The sequence below is a fragment of the Grus americana genome, chromosome 1 (genome assembly GCF_028858705.1).
Source record: "Grus americana isolate bGruAme1 chromosome 1, bGruAme1.mat, whole genome shotgun sequence".
Lineage (NCBI taxonomy): Eukaryota > Metazoa > Chordata > Aves > Gruiformes > Gruidae > Grus > Grus americana.
Genome location: NC_072852.1, coordinates 211,729,594 through 211,751,381, shown reverse-complemented (window position 1 = coordinate 211,751,381; position 21,788 = coordinate 211,729,594). Strand labels below are relative to the sequence as shown.

The 21,788-nt window shown below is 40.5% G+C and overlaps 1 protein-coding gene across 27 annotated transcripts in view; it reads left to right on the top strand.

Annotated features, from left to right (window-relative positions):
• The window catches only part of DLG2 (discs large MAGUK scaffold protein 2), a 1,065,252-nt gene extending 1,043,695 nt beyond the window's left edge, over nucleotides 1–21,557 (top strand). For all 27 annotated transcript variants that reach the window (XM_054813806.1, XM_054813780.1, XM_054813784.1 and 24 more), the window contains 6 exons: nucleotides 6,499–6,549; nucleotides 7,311–7,412; nucleotides 8,359–8,531; nucleotides 9,246–9,355; nucleotides 15,141–15,232; nucleotides 16,274–21,557. In XM_054813806.1, the coding sequence (XP_054669781.1) occupies nucleotides 6,499–6,549; nucleotides 7,311–7,412; nucleotides 8,359–8,531; nucleotides 9,246–9,355; nucleotides 15,141–15,232; nucleotides 16,274–16,380 (635 nt within the window). In that variant the 3' untranslated portion in view covers nucleotides 16,381–21,557. The remainder of the gene's footprint in view (nucleotides 1–6,498; nucleotides 6,550–7,310; nucleotides 7,413–8,358; nucleotides 8,532–9,245; nucleotides 9,356–15,140; nucleotides 15,233–16,273) is intronic.
• Nucleotides 21,558–21,788: the final 231 nt, after the last annotated feature.

The window sequence follows — 21,788 nt, the reverse complement described above, 5'->3', positions numbered from 1 at the left end:
TGGCCAGCAGGACCAGGGCAGTGATTGTCCCCCTGTACTGGGCCCTGGTGAGGCTGCACCTCGAGTACTGTGTTCAGTTTTGGGCCCCTCACTCCAAGAAAGACATTGAGGTGCTGGAGCGTGTCCAGAGAAGGGCAGCGGAGCTGGTGAAGGGTCTGGAGCACAAGTCTGATGAGGAGCAGCTGAGGGAACTGGGGTTGTTCAGCCTGGAGAAAAGGAGGCTGAGGGGAGACCTTCTCGCTCTCTACAACTACCTGAAAGGAGGTTGTAGCCAGGTGGGTGTTGGTCTCTTCTCCCAAGTAACAAGTGATAGGACAAGAGGGAACGGCCTCAGGTTGTGCCAGGGGAGGTTTAGATTGGATATTAGGAAAAATTTCTTCACTGAAAGGGTTGTCAATCATTGGAACAGGCTGCCCAGGGCAGTGGTTGAGTCACCATCCCTGGAGGTATCTAAAAGGTGTGTAGATGTGGTGCTTAGGGACATGGTTTAGTGATGGACTTGGCAGTGCTAGGTTAATGGTTGGACTTGACGATATTAAAGGTCTTTTCCAACTTAAATGATTCTATGATTCTATGATTCTGTGAAATCAGCAGCTCACACCTTAGCCAGCACAAATAAAAGTGCGTAGGATGACTGGCAAGTGCCATGTGTTCTCCTGCAGACGTTCATATTTGTCCCTGTAAGAACAGGTGACTTGTAGTCCCGAGTGTGATGTTCTGAATTTTTTTCTAGTGGGTCTCTGGCAATTGTTTTAACATGTTTCTCTAACTTTTGCTTCTCATGATGAGCATTTAGTGAAAAGTAGCTAGTGTCAAAACCTGTACTACTTGATCGTTCCTAGAGCCATTCCAAACCAGGGGTACAACTACACAAAGTGATGTGGAAGGCTTCCGAGAGCTGTCCAGGCTGTGCCCTGGACAGTAATTAATAGAGGGATTACAAATTAACTGGGCTTTTTCTGCAAGATATTCTGATGCATTCATATTTATTTAGAAAAATATATTGCTTAAAAATTTTAGTATTTGGCTGAAGTATTGTTCATGTCTTAGGCTTGGGGGTTAAAAATCAACTCGACAGAAGTCAGATACTTTTTATTTCAAAATGATAATATAACTTAAAGTCCTCCTGTGTGGTCTCAAGAGAAAATTCTTTGACTACTTCTTAGAAACAAGGCTGTTGCAGATAGTAAACCTGATTTTTTCTGCCAGTGCTCTCAACACTGGATTTGTAATGAACAAAAGAGCTGGAGCCAACGGTGGGATTTTCTTTATCCCTACAGATAACCTTCAGCTCTGTTAACTTCAGGGGGAACCACAAACACATTTGACAGCAGAATCTGACCTTTATAAAAAAAAAAAAAATTAAAAAGTATTTTTGAGCCAGGAACAAATACTGGCCTGATCTAAAAGGGGCTGAGCTGCCACACAGCTGCTGCTGCATCACACTGGCCATGCTAATATGGAGGCTATAACTATGTTAGTTGATTTGCACCTGTTCTCAGTAAAAACAAGTTTGCAGAGTGGTATCTAAAGTCCTGGTCTAGCAGAAAGTTGTTCTTTTTGTGATAAGGATACATAGAGCCAACTTTGACTTATCCCTGAACCAGCCAATCAAACCATGATTGAAAGTTTATTTTGAGCTCTGTAGCTTAAAATGTTCTGATTTCTTTTTCAAACCAAGCTTGTAAGAACATATTTTTTACCGTGGACTCATCAGTCTTTATTTTGCAAGACACGATTTTCATAATGGCCACAAATTTCAAGTCTTTTTACTGCATATGTGTTGTAATGCTCTTACACGTAGTTCAGTAAAGGTTTTTACAGCTGTCTTCAAAATTACACACACATTACCACATCTATTTAGCCTAATTGCATAACTGGTTGTGATTGCACCAATTACCTAGAGAGGCAATACATGACTAAAAGTTAAAAATAAGGAAAATTGTTGGAAACAATTTCTACCCTCTGTCAGCAAGTCAGCAAGTCACTCTTGTAATGAGATTTGAAGACTCAGAACAAGGTTAAAGAAGTCCTGATTATTATGTTAGGCCACTGATTAATTAGGACACTTAATGCTGGCTCTTACATTCCCTAAGGATTACTATATTATTCAGGCATACTCAAATTGGCACAAGTATTGGAGTCTCATTTTATGCCCTTACAAGCTGTATTAATATTAAACATATAGTGCTGATAGACCACTTTTCGGTCGTAAGTTCATTCTCAGACTACTGATGACCTTTTTACGTATTAGATTTCCAGCCTTTCATAGCTATCAACATATTTCCAAAAATCGTGTGTTTACTTGCTTAAGTAGAGGTCCAGGAAAGGGATTTTGAGCCAAATAGAGACTAGGATATTGACTGTCCAGTGCAGACTGTGCAGATGAAACAAAACAAGAAATTGATTTCTCCAAGATCTTGCAAGTACAACTCAAGTAATCCGTACATTAGCCCAAAACCTAAATGGATGGTGACTGAAAAATAAGCCTTCTTTGATTTTAGATCCAGCTGAGCAACAAAATTCAAGCAAGAGCTCAAAAATAAAGTTAATTTGGCTCATCTACATGTATGTCACATGTATTGATGGTAACCACCACCATTAGTCCAGAAATTTTAATGAACTCAAAAAATCTCTTTGATTTTTCTAAAATCATAAATAATTTTTAGCTGTCTTCATAAGTACTACTTTGTTATTCACTGCCTTAGCTCCCTTTACATTTTTTTTTCATTCACAGCCATTGATAGGATGCCAAAATCCATGGATTCCCACTGCGTAAGGTGCTTGATGAGGATGGGTGTTTGGTTACACGGTGGCTGCACCACAGCAGCTCACAGCAGCTCTCCTGCCCTGTTACTCACGTGCTGGGTGCAGTTACACCAACACTGTGGAAGCTCTGGATGGCGCCTTTTTATGGGTTACATGAAAAATGCTTGATATGTGCCAGGTCTACACTGAAACCGGTTTTGAGTCTTTCATAGACTCTCTGCCATCTAATCAGAAAGGGGAAACAGAGGCATCACCTCAAATCCATTTTTAGGACTACATCTCTGAAACAGTAGAAAATCCTTTAAAAAGATTAAATTAATAGTCCTTATGAAACTCATCTGACTGCACAGGACCTCTCTGCCCAGTTTATAGAGGCTATGAGTGATAACAAACTCCAGGTTATTCTTCTCTTCCTAAGCATGAGAAATCACCAACAGGCAAACCAAGAACAAAGGGAAACAGAGCCATAGCAATCCTGGAAGAGTGAAAGCCCTCCAATAATTTTACTCATAAGTATATTACATTTAGGAAAACTTCCTTTTGCTTTCTTCTCTTTCCTTATTTTCTTTCTTTTTTACTCTTTTTGACTTGCTGGCATTTTACTGAAAAAGAAGGAATGATGCCAAAATCCTACAGAAAGGGCTTTTTCTTTTTTCTCTTTTTGTTTTGTCTGTTGAATTTCACAAAGATTTTCCAGATCAATATAGCTAACCTGTGCTAATTAAGCCATTAATGTGGGTGGTAAATGAGGCTTAGTCAAATGATAAATAAGAGCCCGTGTCCTGCTGAATTTCACACTGTCTCTCACACCTCAAAGCCATCACAAGGTTATAGCAACCCGATTATTGATTGACTCTAGAGCTCTTCATTATACTTTATGGACTACTTCAAAACCATGCAGTACTGACTGAGTAGAGATCATTAAAGAATACCATCTGGTACAGTTAACACACGTATTAGCCTCTGAGGACCTACAGAATTTTGTCTGGACAGTACTTCAAAGGATTTTATTCACATAGAAACTTGAGCTTCCCGAGTCCTTTTTCCAGAAAAGTAAAGCAGTGGAAATGGTGTAGCTTTCCCCCACGCTCACACTCCGCGTTGAGTCTGAAACTCAGCGCTGAAGAGCCTTTAGTCAGGAAGATGTCTGTCTTTAAGTCCCTGTGTATCACAGTCAGCCTCAACGTTTCTCCTTACTTGCTGCAACCCTTTCCAATGGTTTAAGCTTCAGCACAGTTTGGGTAGGCTGGAGTTTTTTCTTTGCCTTCAGTCTGGCCCATTTCACAGGACTTCTGTGAAACAACAGGCACGTTTGTCTCCATAGCCCATACCCTACTGATAGCGTGGATGCAACAACATGTTGAGCATGTGGACGTGTCTGCCAGAGACTAGGCAAAACAGAAGGTAAAATCTATGCTGGCTTATTTGTGCCTGTTATAGTTCTGTGCCAAAGCCAAATATTAGCCCACAGAGAAATTTTTGAACACTGATGTCAGAGTTATTGGTTATTTTCCTTCAGTTGCTCTTGCCACTGTCACTCCCATGGGATTCTACCATTTAAATGCAGATGTCTGCATCTGACCTTGCTCTTTAAGTGCCATTATGGGACAATGGAGACAAACACGCCCTTCTGACTTTTTCTCTTATCCCAAAGTAGACATCTAAAATAGGTCAGATGACTCATGTCTTAGAACAAGCAGTTGCCTATTTGTGGGCACCCATTGACGCTAAAAGGTACCTAGGGACTAGCTCAGACATAAGCACTCATGATACAGGTTTCTGAAATTAGCTGAAATGAATCCTCTTCTGCAGATCTGTATGCCACTGAAACAAGTATTTTCAAGTTTAAGATTGTATTCGTACCAACAGGCTCCCCTCCACATGCTTAGTACGTGATGGCTTCATCGCCCACCACCAAGGTTGACTTTCCCAGGCTGTTGAAAAGCATATCCTTGGCTCTGGGGGCTGGGGGGCAGGCAGTGCAGGAGCATGCTTGTCCAGCCTGGAGAGGGAATCTTTTCATGTCCAGGGGAATGGGACATCCTGAGTTTTATATCACCCCTAAAATTCCCAGAGAAACTTACATCCAATGTGTAAAACCTAGTGTAACAATAATTCTGGTTTTAAACTTTGAAAAAGCCAAAGTTAAGCAAGTGATTATAGTATCATATATTTGCAAATAGAGAAGAAAATCCATTATCCACACTCCTCATATGTTATGTCGCCTTGTCCTCAAAAGCTGTCTCATTTCTTCCTTTTATTAAAAGTTATATTTTTGCCTTTTCTGCTTCAGCACCATTGCTAGGTTGGAGTTGGCCCTGTCTGTTCTCGCTCTCTCCTAACACATCACTACATCTTTTTATTTGCTTTTTCTGTCATTGTCCTTAATTACAACATTATTTTTACTTGAAAAGCTTTCTTACACATTTCTCACAGCTGTCTAGATAGTATATCACAAAAAATAGCTGTCAACATATTAGATGCATGAGGTGAGAATCAACTTAAGACTAAACCATAAAAAGTTTTGTACCTGCTTGGGAGCTAGGCATTGCATCCAATACAAACCTTGTTGATATCGTTAATGAGTGACTCAGACAGCAGTCAGACTACTTCAGAGTGAGGTAAAACCCTCTAAGTCCTCTCTATATCTTCCATCAGGTGTCAGGCAGCACTCTTCCCCTGTACGTGCACGCTTTGGTTTGGCAGGAGCCCACCAGAATAATGTAACGCAGACTGATGTGCGTGCAAGCAGATGCAATGAAGGAATCCTGTCTGTTTTATGAAGCCCTGGTACTCCTTATGGCACTCTTTCTCCTGTAGTATCTAAATTAGTTGCAAAATCCCATCTGTGGATCTTCTCAGAGACAAACCCTGAACTGAGTAAAAATAAAATTGTAATTTTAAACTTTGCTAAGCCTACATCATATTTAGAACCTGCCAGAGCCCTTATGTGGTACTGAGTATGTGACAGTGACCTAGAAAAACGAATGTCCAAGAATTATTCATGCAGAATCCTCCCCCTCTCCTCTTGCACTCTCAGAGAGGAGAAGACGGTGACGCATCGGGGCACCTGCACCCGAGTCGTGGTCCGTATGCCACCACTTGTTTCTGATGGCAAATTTCTCTGCTTTTAAATGTCACCGTAACAAAACAGTCCTAACAGGAGTGGAGGGATGATACGTGTATAAAATATGATGCTGTGAGATGTGTGTTCAGGGAAAGGATAAGGGCCAGAAAATAGCTCAGTAGCTAGACGTCAGGCTGTGAATAAACTAGACTATGGAGGTTATGCACGGAAGGACAGTCAACCAAAATGTATATGTTCTCAGGATAAAAATTGTTCAATTTAGATAGCCTGTGGATTTGCCTTGCAGCAGCATGTTAGGGCCTTAACAATCGGACAAGCGAAAGAATTGCATCACAAATTTCTGCACTATCCTTGTAAACAGCCTTGCTATCAAATCAGTAAATGAAGCCTTATTGCCCATCACTGAAAAAGCCCAATTTCAGCAAAAAGAATTGAAACATGTGGCAGGGGAGGGAGGGGAAGGAAAAAAGTGGTCTCCGCACTTTAAAGTTATGAGGGACTTTGGAATGGTTCAGGTGAGAGCATCACCAGAGAGAAGTGTTGAACCCAATCTGTCTCTATGATGTGAAGCATTTTATCAAGCTTTCGTACTTGATGTGTTGCTTGTCAGCTTCAATCTCTTCTCTTTCTTCTCTCATCAGGAGGCCAAGAAGACTGCATCCTTTCTTATGAACCTGTCACCAGACAGGAAAGTAAGTTTTATCTGCTTTTCTGTCACTGTTCCTTATATTTTTATTTCACATTTTGGGGGCCAGCAGAGCAGTAAGCCTTGCTGTGCCAGCCCCAGATTCTCTGTGCCTCTTTTTTCTTGGCCACTTGGTCTACTGCATACAAAAGAAATGATGTAAGGGTCTCCCTCACTAGCCCCCTCTTCCTAACGTTCTCAGGACTCTTGCCTCATATGCTCTCATGGCCTTTACCAATAAATATGTTAATCAGTCCACAAAATATTCATGCAGATTTTCTAGATTTATTGCAATATTGTTACATGGGAAGCCTTTATTATTTTCCTTCTCACGTGATACATGCCTCTAACCACGGCAGATGAACCTATGGGAAGACAATTGAAAATGAGAGCGCATCCACCTGATTTAATGGGGGATGCACTCATATAACTGAGTAGAAAAAAGTCCTACAATATCCTTTCCATGCCTCATGAGAGAGTCCATCTGCAAGCGTTTGGGAGTGACCTTGTTGAGCAATAGCAAATATATACCCTTCCACATAGTCATTTGACTACATGTGCATGCACCATCCCAGAGCTCTGCAAAATGAGTGGTGCTCGTTCTTTTTTCCTTATCCATATCCACAAATAAATTATTCATCGATAAAATGCACACCTAAGTTTTCACTTCATACATAAAGGCAACAATTCTGGTTAGTGCATCTTTGGGAAGATTTACTGTTATTGCTAGTAAGATCATCAAAATGTGCCTTTCTTTTTGTTGTTCAGTTAATTACACCAGACCAGTTATTATTCTGGGTCCTATGAAAGATCGGATCAATGATGATTTGATATCTGAATTCCCTGATAAGTTTGGGTCATGCGTACCACGTAAGTATGATTTTACTCCTTGTTCTGCAGCTGAGTGAGTTGTATTCCTTGGTGCCACACATTGAGTAAATTGCTGTGATAGCAGCATCCATGAACTATATGTAGTTGAGTTTCTCAAAAGCCATTTTTCCATTGGACAAAAAAAGGGGAAAGGAACAAACAAAAAAAGATTGTGAAAGTCTGGAAAGAATTTCTCAAAAGAATTGTCTCAAAAGCTGTTGCATTTTTTTTAAAGAAGGAGTCTTCTAGCCACTAACTCAATTTACTCATCAATTAATCTGTGGTTTCTTAAATAAGATAAAATTTTTAAATGCTTCAATGCAACTGCACAGTATCCATCAATAAAAATATGGAATAATCTGTGATTTGTGTGAGATCTAGACTGTCTAATCTGAAAGCAATATTGGACCCTGAATTAAGCAGAGTGTTTATATCTTGGATCATCAGAGCTTGCTGAGTGTTTATTTCAGATCCTGATTGCAGTCTTACTTCATTTTAAACTGTCATCTCTGCAAATACATCAGCTTAAAACTGCTAGAGATGAGACCAGAATCAGCATTATTATTAAGGCTAAACTAAACTGATGAGATTGCGATTCATTTTATCACTGTAATAGGATTAGATTTACAATCTGGAATGCATTTTGTATTTGGGGTTTGTGTGTGATCCTGCTGAAAAAAGTGGAATTCTGGTAAATCCTAATATTATGATAGCCTGTAAGTATTGATTGGAAGAAAACATCAGAATGTATTACTTTAAAAAGATGGCTTTATTGTCATGACTTCATTGAAAACAATATTTAGTAGTAGTAGATCTGCTCCCATATGTGGAGCACCTCCACTTACAGCAGACCCAGCGTTGTCCACTGAGCAAACCTTAACTGCAGCATTTTTTGCATGACATGGTTTTACAGACTTCTTGATCTTCTGCCTTTTATTTCATGCAGATACCACACGGCCAAAGCGTGACTATGAAGTGGATGGGAGAGATTATCATTTTGTCATTTCAAGAGAACAAATGGAAAAAGATATCCAAGAGCACAAATTTATAGAAGCTGGGCAGTACAATGATAATTTATATGGAACTAGTGTCCAGTCTGTGAGATTTGTGGCAGAAAGGGTAGGTTGACGCTAGTTTTATTGACCGTGCAACGTGATCTGTTTTGTTTCCACATTGTATCTCAGAGATGATTCTTATGCCAAAAGTATAAAATATCTGCAAAACAGCATCCTAATATTTATAGGTTTTATAATGACTCCACAAGGAGTGTCTGACTTTGAATGACATCATCCTTGGTGCTTTCTGTCCCTCGATGAGTGTTATTGATTCAGGGATCTAACACAGCGCCTCAAGTATGCCCCAAAGCAGCCTTCCCTCTTCCCTCTGTACGACAGGTAAATAAACTTATCTCACTTTCACAGAGGTGAAAGAAAGAAGCCCAGAAAGATTAAATGACTTGCCTCAGGTGACACAGGGAGTCTTTGACAGAAACAAGAACTGAATTAACCAGTAAGAACATAGACATCCTATTACTTTTATGAACTGATTTTCCTCATCTCTGAAGAAAATCCTCTCACCCCCTCCCCTGCAAAGTTCATCCCGGTAAAAATAAAAACCAAGTTTGTTTCCACATCTCCAATGTATATTGTATATTAGCACAAAAGCGAAGGAAAGAGCGTGGAGGAGTGGAATGCATGCCCTGGGGTCCCTCTTCCCTGGTGTGCCAGTCATGGCCCCGTTCCAGGGCACTGCGACGCAGAATTGCTTCCCGTCTTTTGCCTGATCTGCAGCAAACTCTGCAAAAATAAACACATTCTCATCTGTTTCCAACAGGGCAAGCACTGTATACTCGATGTGTCAGGAAATGCTATCAAACGACTACAAGTTGCACAACTCTATCCCATCGCTATCTTCATTAAGCCTAAATCATGGGAGCCTCTGATGTAAGTATAAACTCCTTCAAGCGTTTTATTTTCAGGGTACAGTCTCATGTGGCACAACACAGCTCTTGAGTCTACATTTTTCCTATCCTTTACATTCAGTAATAACGAGAGGAAGTGGGAACAGTGGAGACTTGCTCTCCCTGCCTACCATCCACTGTATCCCAGCGTCTCAAGGAACAAGCCAAAGCTGCCTTTGAACCTTTCACACTGGGACGTGTGTGCTTACTTGCTGGACATGAAGGACTCCCTGCCAGTGCTCGGTGTATTTCCTCCAGCAAGTTCACCAAGGACTCATGCGGCATGACTTGTCCCATCCAGCCTTGGGTGCTCTTGGGGTGTAGAGCCCGGTGAGAGGGTAAACCTGTGTCAGATTTGCGGTGTGTACCTCTTTGTCAGCCTTCATTTACTTGAAGGTCTGTAAGAGGGCAGGCAAGGACCCGTGGGACAAGAGAGGGTCAAACATAGCAAAGAAGGAAAGAGAAGGCACCAACTTCATGCTAACACCAGACAACCTAATTTCAATACTCAGAAAAACACTGGGATCCAGGGAACAGTTAAGTGACTCCAGTATATTAACTGCGAGGATAAAAAGGTTCTAAGAGTCAGCCAATGTATGTGCACCAAGAGCAAATCAAATCAATCTTATGTCCTTCTTTCATTAGATGGATATGAATAATTGTATTGCATCTCGATTTTTATTCTGGGTCCATGGGACATTCTCAGTAGCGGCTTAGGGAAATATAGTCCAGAGGGAATCACTAGAGAGCATGTGCACAACCACATTCAGTCATTGAAAATGGCACTGTTAAACTGGGAGGGTAACAGAAATCCTGCAAGTATATTTCCTGACCTGTGTCCCTATTTGGGACTACTCGTTATTTTCATTAATTACTTGAATGATGAATTTGGCAATACTTTTGTAAAGTTTGTGAACATCTCAAGGCTGAGTGAGGTGGAAAGCACTTTGAAGGATAAGATTATAACTCAATGTAAAATCAGTAAGATGAAATTCAGCACAGACAAAGGAGAGAAAATCAAATACACGAGTACAAGCAGGGAATAATTAAGCTGTAGCACTGCAGAAAAGCATCTGGCGACTGGGATGGATCACACAGAAATGTGAATGGATGGATAATGTGGTTGCAAAAAAGGAAACTGCTACTGCGGGCTGTGTTAACATCAGTGTTGAGTAAGGACACAATAGAGAGTTATTTTGTTTTACTGGGTATGGATGAGGCCTCAGCTGGAGCGCTGGCCTGGTTCCGGGTTCCACCCTGGCAGTGGAGGAGGAACGGGGGTTACCTAGTGTCAGGGAGAGAAGGCTGAGGAAGAAATATGGAAGTGATCTTCATACTGGTTAAAGCTCAGGATAAAATACATTTTGATCAATTGTCTTCCATGTACATTTATGGTAATGCAAGGGTTATCAGCTTCATTTGCCGTGATAGGGACGAAATTTTGAACTCTGTGCCTTCCCCTCACCAAAGGCTCTGCAAATGCCAGGTGATGCCATCGGTATCTGTTACACAGCTAAAATGCAGGCATCCCCCCTCCCATGCCAGATGCGTATCTGGTCACGGTAGCGGTGTGCCCACAACCACTGGGTGACAGAGCTGGAGGACGCTATCCCGTGAACCCACACCATGAATGGGCATCCTCCCTGGCCCTGCCTTTTGTGATAAGGTTGCTGCATGTCCAGCTGCATTACGGGGTATGATGCACAGTATGTGGTATTTGCACAGCCCCACTCTGACCAAAGCAGTCGTGGGTTGGATGACTTCTTGAGGTTTCTTCAAGCCCTACAATTCAATTATATTCTGTTGCTGTATAGAAGGGGAAGGGTAGTCTGATCGCCTACCTTCTGCATTGATTTTTTTAAGATAGATTTTAACCTACAGTTTTCCCATCCATAAAATATTTCCATTACTTGTTTAATGCTGACATTGCATCTGGAGAGATAAAAAATAAAAAAGAAGTAAAAAAAGTGCCCCTTACTCTGAAAAATGCATTAGGCAGAACCAGAAATGTGGCAATAACACAAAGGCTTCATTGATTTGATGTAAGAACAGCAGATCCTCGAACAGATTGACTAAAAAGCATTATGAAGATGCAAACTATTGTGACAATCATCCTGTTATTAAACCAAAGCAATGCTAATATTTCACTTAGGACAAAACAAGTTATGCAGAGTTAGCAGAATTTTCCTTACTGTTATAAATCAAAAGTTAGCTATTCTTCACTCTGCAAATCTAAAACTGCCTCAGTGTTGGCAGTATGGTAGGGATAAACAATGCAAAATCCATTATATGACTTTGAATTCCTTGTTCTGCAACTACCCTGTGGAAGACATCCTTAATTAGAAATCCAAATTTTCATGGGCCAGCAAAAGTCCGTATATATCGGTACTAGTTTGGGATTTTTTGCAGTTATATGGCTTATATAAATAAATTATGTAAACACAATACAACTCCTGGGAAAAAAAAAAAAAGAGAAAAATGTAATGAATTCAGGCATTCTAAGTTAGTTTATCCCCTGCAACCTGCTCTCCACAAGTAATCTTTTTATCTAGTTAATCTTTTATCTTATCAAACAGTATCCAGAATTAGTTTCTAACAGAAATGAGAACTCTTTTAATATAAACAGTATCATTCTTTGTAAAGAAATATCTTGAGAATAATGGCATCATTCTGAGCCCCTTGCTTGTGAAAATCATTTATTTTATTTAGCAACAAAGCTAAATCATTCAGGGTCTGGCTAAACGAATACATACTCTGACATAAGTGGTAGTGATTTATAGGGTGTGCATAGATGAATGGATATAACACCTTTCCAATACTATTTTTTTTAGCATGAAGTTTAACATGGCAAACCAATGCTCTGTGGGAACAGAAAGAGGACATTTTTATGACAGCATAACTGTGTTCACTCAGTCTTTTTTATGTATGTAACTACTACAACACAAAAATTATCGGTTTATCTGCCATAACTATTACCCCTGTTCATACAAGTTGAAAGTGAATGTAATAGTAAAGTAAAACCATAAAAGGCAAAAAATTGCTAACCAGAAGATCCAGAGAAACAAAGTCAAAACATTTAACATGCTGCAAAATTAGCACTGAAAGTTGAAGTCTAATTCTTACGCATATGCTCCTTTGCACCCATCAGACAGTGAAGGTAAGAAGAGCGAAGGGAGTATAAATAAAGCTTGCGCCTGCACTTGAAATTTGGTTATTGCTGGTTCTCTGGAAATACCCTACTAACACTAGTGACCACAGCAATGGAACACCATAAAGGTAGATGTTAAAGCAAGCAGAACACCTGGCCCAAGCTAGTTGTCTTCTGATCCTGCTTTCTTCAATTAAATTCAGTACTGGCAATCACATTGCTGTAAACAGCTTGCTTGCTTGCTTCCTTCCCTCCTTCCTTCCTTCCTTCCTTCCTTCCTTCCTTCCTTCCTTCCCCACCTCCACATGACTCCACCTGGCAGATATAATCCCAGAGGCATCCCTGTTGGTACCTCTCTCTCCAGAAGGAGGATGGTGGTGGGGTCATGGGGATGACAGCTGGAATTAACAAAGAGCCTGCCTGGGTGAGCTCTTCACTGAGAGAGGAGGAAAACCCTGGAAAATGTGCCTGGAGGGACAGCTCTTTTCAATTATTTTGAATTCACCAGCTGTGCAGGTCCCTGGCTAGGAAATAAAAAGTAAGAAGGGACTATGGTTTGACAGCACTTTTAACTCATCATGAAAAATGGACATCATAGTCCTCCTCCTTCTCCATCCTCTCTCCTGAAGGCACAGGATGGGCAGAGGCATGAATACAGCTAGCACAGGTTTATACCCCAGGCAAATCTACACCTGAAAATGTAATACTAATTTCTATTTATTTCAAAGTACTTACTATTTTAAATGTTTGTTTATATTTTTATTTGTATTTTCTTCTCTGATATTCAAAGATCTTGAGAAAGAATTCTCAGAAATTTATCAGAAATAGATCTGGAAGGAGGAGGATGTTGTTAGAATATTGGCTGAGCATCCTTAGGATGAAAATGTGAAGTTTGCGTAAGAATTTGCAGTGGTATGTCCCACTTCAAGACAGCGTTTTGGTTTAGTCACCTAAAGATGTGTTCAAGTAGGCATAGCTGAGAAGCCCACCTGAAGTCAATTAGATGGCAATCTTTCCAAGAAATAGAATTAGTAGTATTACAAATTTAGCAGCATGACACAGATTGGCATGTATTAAACCTATTTATATAATCCACAAATAGCTGTCATAAATTTTTAAAGAAATCTTTCTTATCCTTCATTTTATAAACCAGCTTTCTGCATTGCATTGGTACTTCCAGAGAGGTTTTTCCAAGCAGTGTTCCCAGCTATATAGGTAGTTATACAGATAGACAACTTCAAGTCATTTCTAGAAATACCTTTTTGCATCCTGGACACCTTACAGGGTGTCTTTCACAAGCGAGGTAGGAGTTAGCTGTAGCAAATTCATCCTGTTGTGTACTTCATCAATCTTTTTTTTATGCACCATCATGCACATGATTTCCTACATGCATCACCCATGTCATACTGTATACAGTCCATTACCACATAATCATATGATTCAGTGCAAGGCATTAAATCAGATTTATGTAGAACACAAGATGTTCCCTTCTCTTGCTTTCCTAGTTGCCTCAGAAAATTTCCATCATGTTTTAAGACAAAATAATCCATTATGTGAAAAAATGCTAGAACAAGCAAACTTTATTTATTATTGCCAATTAATTTGGATATCTGCAGGCATATCACCGTAAGACAGTGAATGAGTATGAGCTCGATTCTTTGCAAGTTTACAGTGGTATTAAAAGCTGAGCATGCATGGGCAAGACAAGTCATTTCTTAAAGTTATTAAATAATGCCTCTGTTGAAACAGAAGTGCTCCATCCAATAACAAAACATCGGCAATAACAGAATGTTACTGACACTGTCTATGTTTTTACATTTATTGGTACCCTGTATGTTTTAAAATCTACAAGACACACTTGACTGGGAATCTCACTAGTTAATCAGAAAGGACTGGAACAGAGACCATAAATAAATAACTCAACTCTTCCTGCCAGAAAGGCTCAGTTTGATTTCTCATGATATCTGGAACTCATGTCCCCACCTGAACCAAGAAGTCTCCTGAGAAGACATGCTGAGTCCTTCTGGGGCTTCCCTACAGGGTTTACAATGACTCTGGTATTCCTTCTACAAGGTCAGGAGTCTCACTGTGCTGAATCCTGCCTTTAATCATGATTTCACTTCCATAGCTCCAGCTTCAGTCAAAACCCAGCTTCCATTTCAGCAGTTTGGACAACCTTGTTCAGCTGAGACAGCCAGCTGTGGGCCTGGGAGACAGAGATGTTCCTGAAGGAGCTTCAGCTCTGGAGACAGGAGTGCTCTGCATGCTCAGACCTTGAGACATCCTGGCTCCCAGACTTACCCATGGGTTCCTGATACCACACGTCCATCTCAGTTAGCCATTGCCAGATTTGGGCCTCGTATTTTGTTTGGGAATGTACAGTAGTGGACCCAAAAAAAAGAAAAAAAAAATTTAGTGGAGACATGAGAAATAGTCTGGAAATGTAGGTTTATGCTACATAAGAATGAAATTAAATTTAAAATACTGAATCTGCCCATGACCTGATGGAAGAATTTCACTGTTTGATTCTTGCAGTGATCTCAATCTGTCTGTGACTCAGTTGCACATATCTTTTAGAAAGAGGTTCTAGTAAGAATCTAAACTTTTTGATGACTTTCAGGGAAATGAATAAACGTCTTACAGAGGAGCAAGCGAAGAAAACCTACGATCGAGCAATTAAATTAGAACAAGAATTTGGAGAATATTTTACAGGTATGTTTCTATTAAAAACTATTTTTTTTTCCCCAAGATACAGTCTTTTATTGCAAAACAACTGGATCAGCTCTGTCTCTGGCTTAGAGTGTATATCAGTATAGTGTGCCCACAGTAAGGACGCCTGGCTTGAGACTATTGTTTCCCTGAAATTCAAGAGCAGTCAAGGCATTCAACTCCTCACAAATTTGATGCCCTGAAGGAATAGCTATGCATTAATTTGATTCTCTCCCTGATCCAAAACTGCTTTTAATGAAGTCAGTAAAAATGTTGCATCATTGCATTTGTACAGAGCAAAGAATTCTTTGTTAGCTTAAGACAAGAGCTCGAGCTATGGATCATAGGAGGGGAAGAAAAGGGCATCTTCTTCCTGACCTGAAAAAGAGCAAGATTTAAGACCTGCTCGGTGTCCCAGCTTTTCCTTTGGGCAGGTTTAGGCAGCTCCCTACTCAGGGAGTGCATAACACTCAGAAGCCCCCAGTTGTCCCTCCACATGCTGACAGTGCACATAATCTGAACTGCAGTTCCAGATTTCTGCTGGGGGGACAAGGAATTTAAGAGTATAGGCACTGTGCTTTGTGTTGCAGTTGCTTTATCTTCTGTCAACTTCAGCCTGATCTAGTTAACTTTTGCAGCCAAGAGTTAGTTTATTATAACCAGGTCAGGAAAAGAATAGGCTGTAAATCTGCTGCTACTCACTGCTGAAGTAGCTTCTACATCAAATGAAATGTAAAGCTTGACTTGTGACAGTGGGAACCTACCATGCTGCCCTCCCCTAGGACAGAACTGCTAGTTATCTAAACTAACCAGGCTCAGCCTTCTCACTACAAGCAGTGGGATGGACCTCTGTCATGGGAAGGTGCCATTGGTTTGAACTTAGTTGCCATCCGCAGAGGTATGACTTTTCCATAATCAATATCACAGTGTGCTAGTATTCCTTCTCATTTCATCAGTATCTATGAGTATACTGAAAATCTGCTGACACTGGATGCTGTAGAATATATCAATTAAAAGAAGTATTGATATGTTTTCTTACTGCAGCTATTGTCCAAGGAGATAGCTTAGAAGATATATATAATCAATGCAAACTTGTAATTGAAGAACAATCTGGGCCTTTCATCTGGATTCCTTCAAAGGAAAAATTATAAATTAGCCACTGCACCTCTGATTACGACGGGAGAATATTTAGAAGAAAACTATAATATACTATTTGGAGGCTTTCCTGTTTTTGTTGCATTTATGTTCTTTGCAGTCAATGTGAATTTTGATGAATGTACAACACAAAGTGTTTGAAGCCATGAAGGACACTGATGGGTCAAAGGGTAGGAACAAAAAGACTTCTACCATATAAAGCAAATCTGTTGTGTGCTCAGAGCACCAGTTGTAGGTATAAACTTTTGACATGGAGACCCTCTGTCAAGGGGAGCTAGCCACCTCCTGTGCCCATGCGGACATTTTGATCGATTTCAATGGCTGAGCTCAGTGTGTCGATTGCTTTAAAGAGAAGTTCCCAGCTCTTGAACCTCATATAGGGCTTGATCCTGCAAGGCGCTCAGCACTTGACCCCAATTCCTACACATGAGTAGCCCGTTGACTTGGAGTCACTTGTGATCCCTCCCTATGCCATTCAGTCCCATCAGTTCCAGCAGGACTATTCATGTGCTCAAAGCTAAGCACAGGCTTAAGCGTTTTGCTAGATCAGGGCCACATGCACCTTGCAAAATCAAGCTCAGAGTATTTGGTCAACTTCCTACTGAAGTCACTGGTTGGATGCTCTTTGACTTGACTGGGAGGTGGGTCCTATTCTAAGCTTGCCATTGCACATTTGTAGTTGGTACACCTCGACTTTGGTAACTATGCACATCCTTTGATTTCTGAAACCAAGTGAAGCATTTCTTTTTTCCCCTTTGGAAACACTATTGCATCAGGAACTAATAACAATATAGTTTATTTTAATGGAGTTTGGGGGTGGGAGAGGATGGAAGCATTTCACATCACACACACGTGCACACAAACACATTCCCATGTGGACACACACATGTATGAGGATTCACAGCACCTATGTTGACAAGGAGGGATACAACTGGGAAAAGCTTTAAAATTTTTGATTGTCTATTTTATCATTTATATTGATAGAAGGCACTTAAAGATGGAATAATTTATAAAAATAAAAATATATTGATGTATAGAAACTAATTTCTATAGGTAAAAATGTTTTTGTGAGATATTTTGTAAAGATTAATTAATTGAAAGATTAAATATTTACACCCTTGTACGACTGTAAAATGTAAAGAGGACCATCAAGTTGCATTATCCCTTTTCCGTAACAGATTCTTTATTATTATTGACAAGCAAGATAATTCCTTAAATTGTAGTTGTCATCTTGTTTTTCTCTCAATTTAATCCTCTCCCTTGCCTCTATTTAATCATGATGAACTCCTGTGGAAAGATCTCTTGAACTGACCGCCCTGTGGGACCTTTTCTGAACACAAAAGGATAATGCATCTTTAAATTGAAATGGAAAATTTTTCAGAAGCAAAATGCCAGTGCTTGAATGCGGTTAATAATTTCTCTCTTGGAGGGAGTCGCGCTTCACCTCCAAATGTTTTACAATTCTTCCTGTTTCTTTAAAGGAAATAGCAGAAGCATTTGATCTTTCTTCTCTTTGCAGGCAGGCAGGTCACCAACTAACTTGTATCTTCATTCATTTCACAGTCAACAAGGGTCTTAAAAGCAAAAACTGAGGCAATGGACATTTGTGAGGGATTTGGGGAAAGTCTGTGGAATCGCAGTTTGGGGTGCGTGGAAGGGGAGAGGGGGGTATGTTTCTTCCCGTTTCACATTGCCCTTCTTTTGTACACTGATGCCATTCTTCACTCTGACACACGAGGGGACAACCGCAAGAGATACTATGAGAGTAAACTGAATTGCCTTTGCTGCTGCTGGACCAAGTTTTCTATAAAACCCACACTCTCCTGCCTGCCGCACCGCAGGAGTCCGACGCTTATTAGCTGGTGGCTACGGCAACCCTAATGCTTAAGGACGTTTCAAGGGCAAATGCTAAATAGACTCCTCAGTTACTCGTCTCTTTGCAGCTTACATTTCTGCACCCTGTCAAGCCGACAGGTGTATCCAGCCAACCTCCGTGGACCGTGCGACTAGCTGGATGTTTGCGATATAGCCACCAGTAGTGACAGGGTTAAAAATACGGGCATTTCAGTGGCCCTGAGGTGGCCTCTCACTTACTGCCCTGCTATGGTAACTTTGAGGAGTTCACACTTCTGTAACTACTATTTTTCTTGCCTGGCCAGCGCAGACTTACAAACAAGGGTTTCAGTGGAGTCTCCTAAAGAGCTTTGTAATCAGAAGGGCTAGAAAATTTTTTTTTACAAAATATAACTGAATGAAAGCTTAGATTTTGGATAATTCTGCAGAAATCCACAGAGTGACCCCAGATCTTTGGAAGCCATGGATTTTTCCATGCTGGCAAAGTACTATTGCCCCAGGTTGGGAAATAGCCCACCAGACCTGAAAAAAAACAAGTATCCTAAAGCAGGAACTTCATTCTAATTTTCAGCTCTGTTTTTAAGCAATCAATCACATCTGCTTCTTTGTTTCTTAGTTCAGCATGCAGCCTTTTACGGTACTATCCTACTAGTAACTGTTTTGCTTTGTCATGTGCTGTGCTTTACGGTGAACAGTAACACTATGGCTGAGTACAATCAATTTTTCCATCAGTCCTTGGTTACTGTAGTAACATTATTTATTTTTCCCTGTCTGTTGTTTGTGCTTCCAGTTTAGAGTTGCCATTGCACTTCTTTTTTTTTTTTTCTTTTTTTTTAAATAAAACATATATTTAAAAACAAATCACCAAGAGAAGCAGTGAGAGGTCTTATTTCCCTTAGGACTTGTACCCCCATTTGTTTTGTGCATTGGTGTTTTGCGTTTCATGTTTCAGCATCCTCAGAGCTGCAGTTCATTTTTGCATTGCAGCTGTTCAGATCATACTGGGTGGTAGTGGGAGGAGAAAGAGAAACATAAGATTCATACAAAATTACATCTGGTGCAAAAAAAAAAAGAAGTCCAAACTCACAACCCACAGTAATTGGCACCTGAGACCACATTGGTGCTAACACAACTTATCATAATCAGATCCCTTTTCCGTCCATGTAAAAGACTTGCGAGCATCTAAACATGAGACAAATGCAAATGCTGGACCCTTTAGGAAAAGTGCCAGATCACACCCCTGGTGCTATTTCTCATGTTCTGGCACAGTGTGTAGCACCGTAGGGTCTAAGCAGAACCTAAATTATCACAGCTTTTTGTCCACCCATGAATGATCACAACGACATCTTGCTAGCTGTGTGCAGATGTGCAATATTACAACCTATTTATTTCTCCTGGCCACAAAGCATCTTCCATGCACTGACTCATTGACAGCTTGCTAACAGGGCTCAGTGAAACGGCACTCTTCACTGGTCTTACGGTCTGACCATCAACCAGTGAAAGAGCCTCTTTCGTGCTTAATTCCCCCTTCCTACAGAGGTACCCTGTCCATGCTAGCGCTTTGTAATTCCTTTGGTAGTAAAGGCTGTTTCTAGATAAATATTCTGTGATGTAATTGTGTTTGTAGCTAGCATGGTTTGATGCTCCGGTGTGGATAGGGTCCTAGGAACCACCCTGTGAAAGTCAAGGATAAGAAATCTCTCCGTTGCACTGAAATTTCAAATCCTCATCCTGGAGAGCAGTGTGGAACCTGAGCTAATAACCACTATGAGCCAGCAACAGTGTCCTAGTTATACAACGTCCACCTACCTATTTACATTAGCTCTCTATGGAGAAAATGTTGGTGTTACACCTTCACTGTTACTTGCTCATCAGCACTCAGTCAAATTGTATTTTTGTTTTGGTTTTCTCATATTTTTTGTTTTTCAAATTGTATCCCTGACCAGAGGATTCAGTGAGTGACAAGACATGAGGATATTTGTAGGAAAAACAGTGTTAATGAAAAAAGTCTCCATCATCTTTTCAAGCTGCACATTTAAAGCCATAATATCTGCCGTGTTCACAGAAAGTGGTCGTTTATCCTTCACAGCTTTTAATCTCAACATTTTTTCTCTTGAACATTTTGTCTGCCATGTTATGCATGCGGTTCACTGTGCAACTGCATTCATGTGCTCAAGTCCATGCCTTGGTGGAATAAATGTATTTTCCTATTCCATTAAAAATCAGATATCTTGTCAATTAGTTCAGAAGTAAGAATGAGGTTGTCGTTATGTTAAAAAAGAGGTTCCTCAGCATCAAAGCTAACAGCAAATAACATCTAAAATCTAATCAGCGTATAGCTAGCCTAGATCCTCAGCTGGTGTAAATCACAGTCACTCCATTGATTTCATAGACTCACAGAATGGTTTGGGTTGGAAGGGACCTTAAAGATCATCTAGTCCAACCCCCCTGCCATGGGCAGGAACAACAGTGGAGTCCATCCCATATACACCACCTGAAGTTACACATTTGTTCTCCTCGTTATGCCAACTTTTGAGCATTACTGTAAAACACCAAGGCCACATGATTAAACAGCAGCTCAGCACTTTCCATCATTATTTACTGCTTATATTACTGTAGCACTCAGAGGGGCAGGTCATGGACCAAGATCCATTTGAGGTAGGTGCTGTGAAATTGCTGAACAAAAAGACACCCCGTGGGCCAAATGCTGTGGCCGGATTTTCAGAAGGTTTCAGCCCCACTGACATCTCACCAAGAGCAATAGGAACCACTGCCCGTTGGCCCTTTTGAGATTCTGTCTTTAAGGTGAGGAGCGTGAGATGCAATCCGTCATCCCTCACACCGCAGCTTATGCCATCTGGCCCTGACCTACAGTGCAGGCAACTTGCCCTGGTGTAAAACAGCATTTCTGGGGATGGGCGGTAGCCAGCATCCTAGGCAAGATCTTTTGGGGGGAAAAAAAAAGGAAAAAAGAAAAAAAAAAGAAAAAAAAATTAAAAAAAAGGCAACACTGTTGGCTCTTAGTGGGATAGCAACCTTTTAATTTGTGTTCCTAAATTTGAATCGGCCAGTCCGATTTCCGAGTGCAGCAGCCTGTACTCAGCGGGCGGCTCCATCCGGCACGCTGGCCGGCGCGCGTCTCTTTTAGCAGGATGTTTCTCAGTCCAGCTGTAGTGTGGGGTACTCAGAATCTGAACTGGAGTTTACAAAATACCCTGTCCAGCTTACACTCCTGTTATGTGTAAATACTCTGCGCATCCATTCCATTTGTGTAAAGAATAAAGCACACACAATTATAAAAACTAAGATGTATATTTCATACTAGCTGTGTCCTTGCTTATTTATTCCGGTCCAAGCCCTCAGCTGTGGTTCAGTTGTAAATGCTTGATAGAGTGTTTATAAATATGTCATGAATTTTATTATAAAATATTAATATTAAAGCATTTTTACACTTTATAGCAAATGGCTTCTTCACAAGGCATAATTTGTCTTTTTTCCTTAAAGCAGAATAGTAAAAGAGAATTAATATGCTCTTAGTATGTCTTGAGAC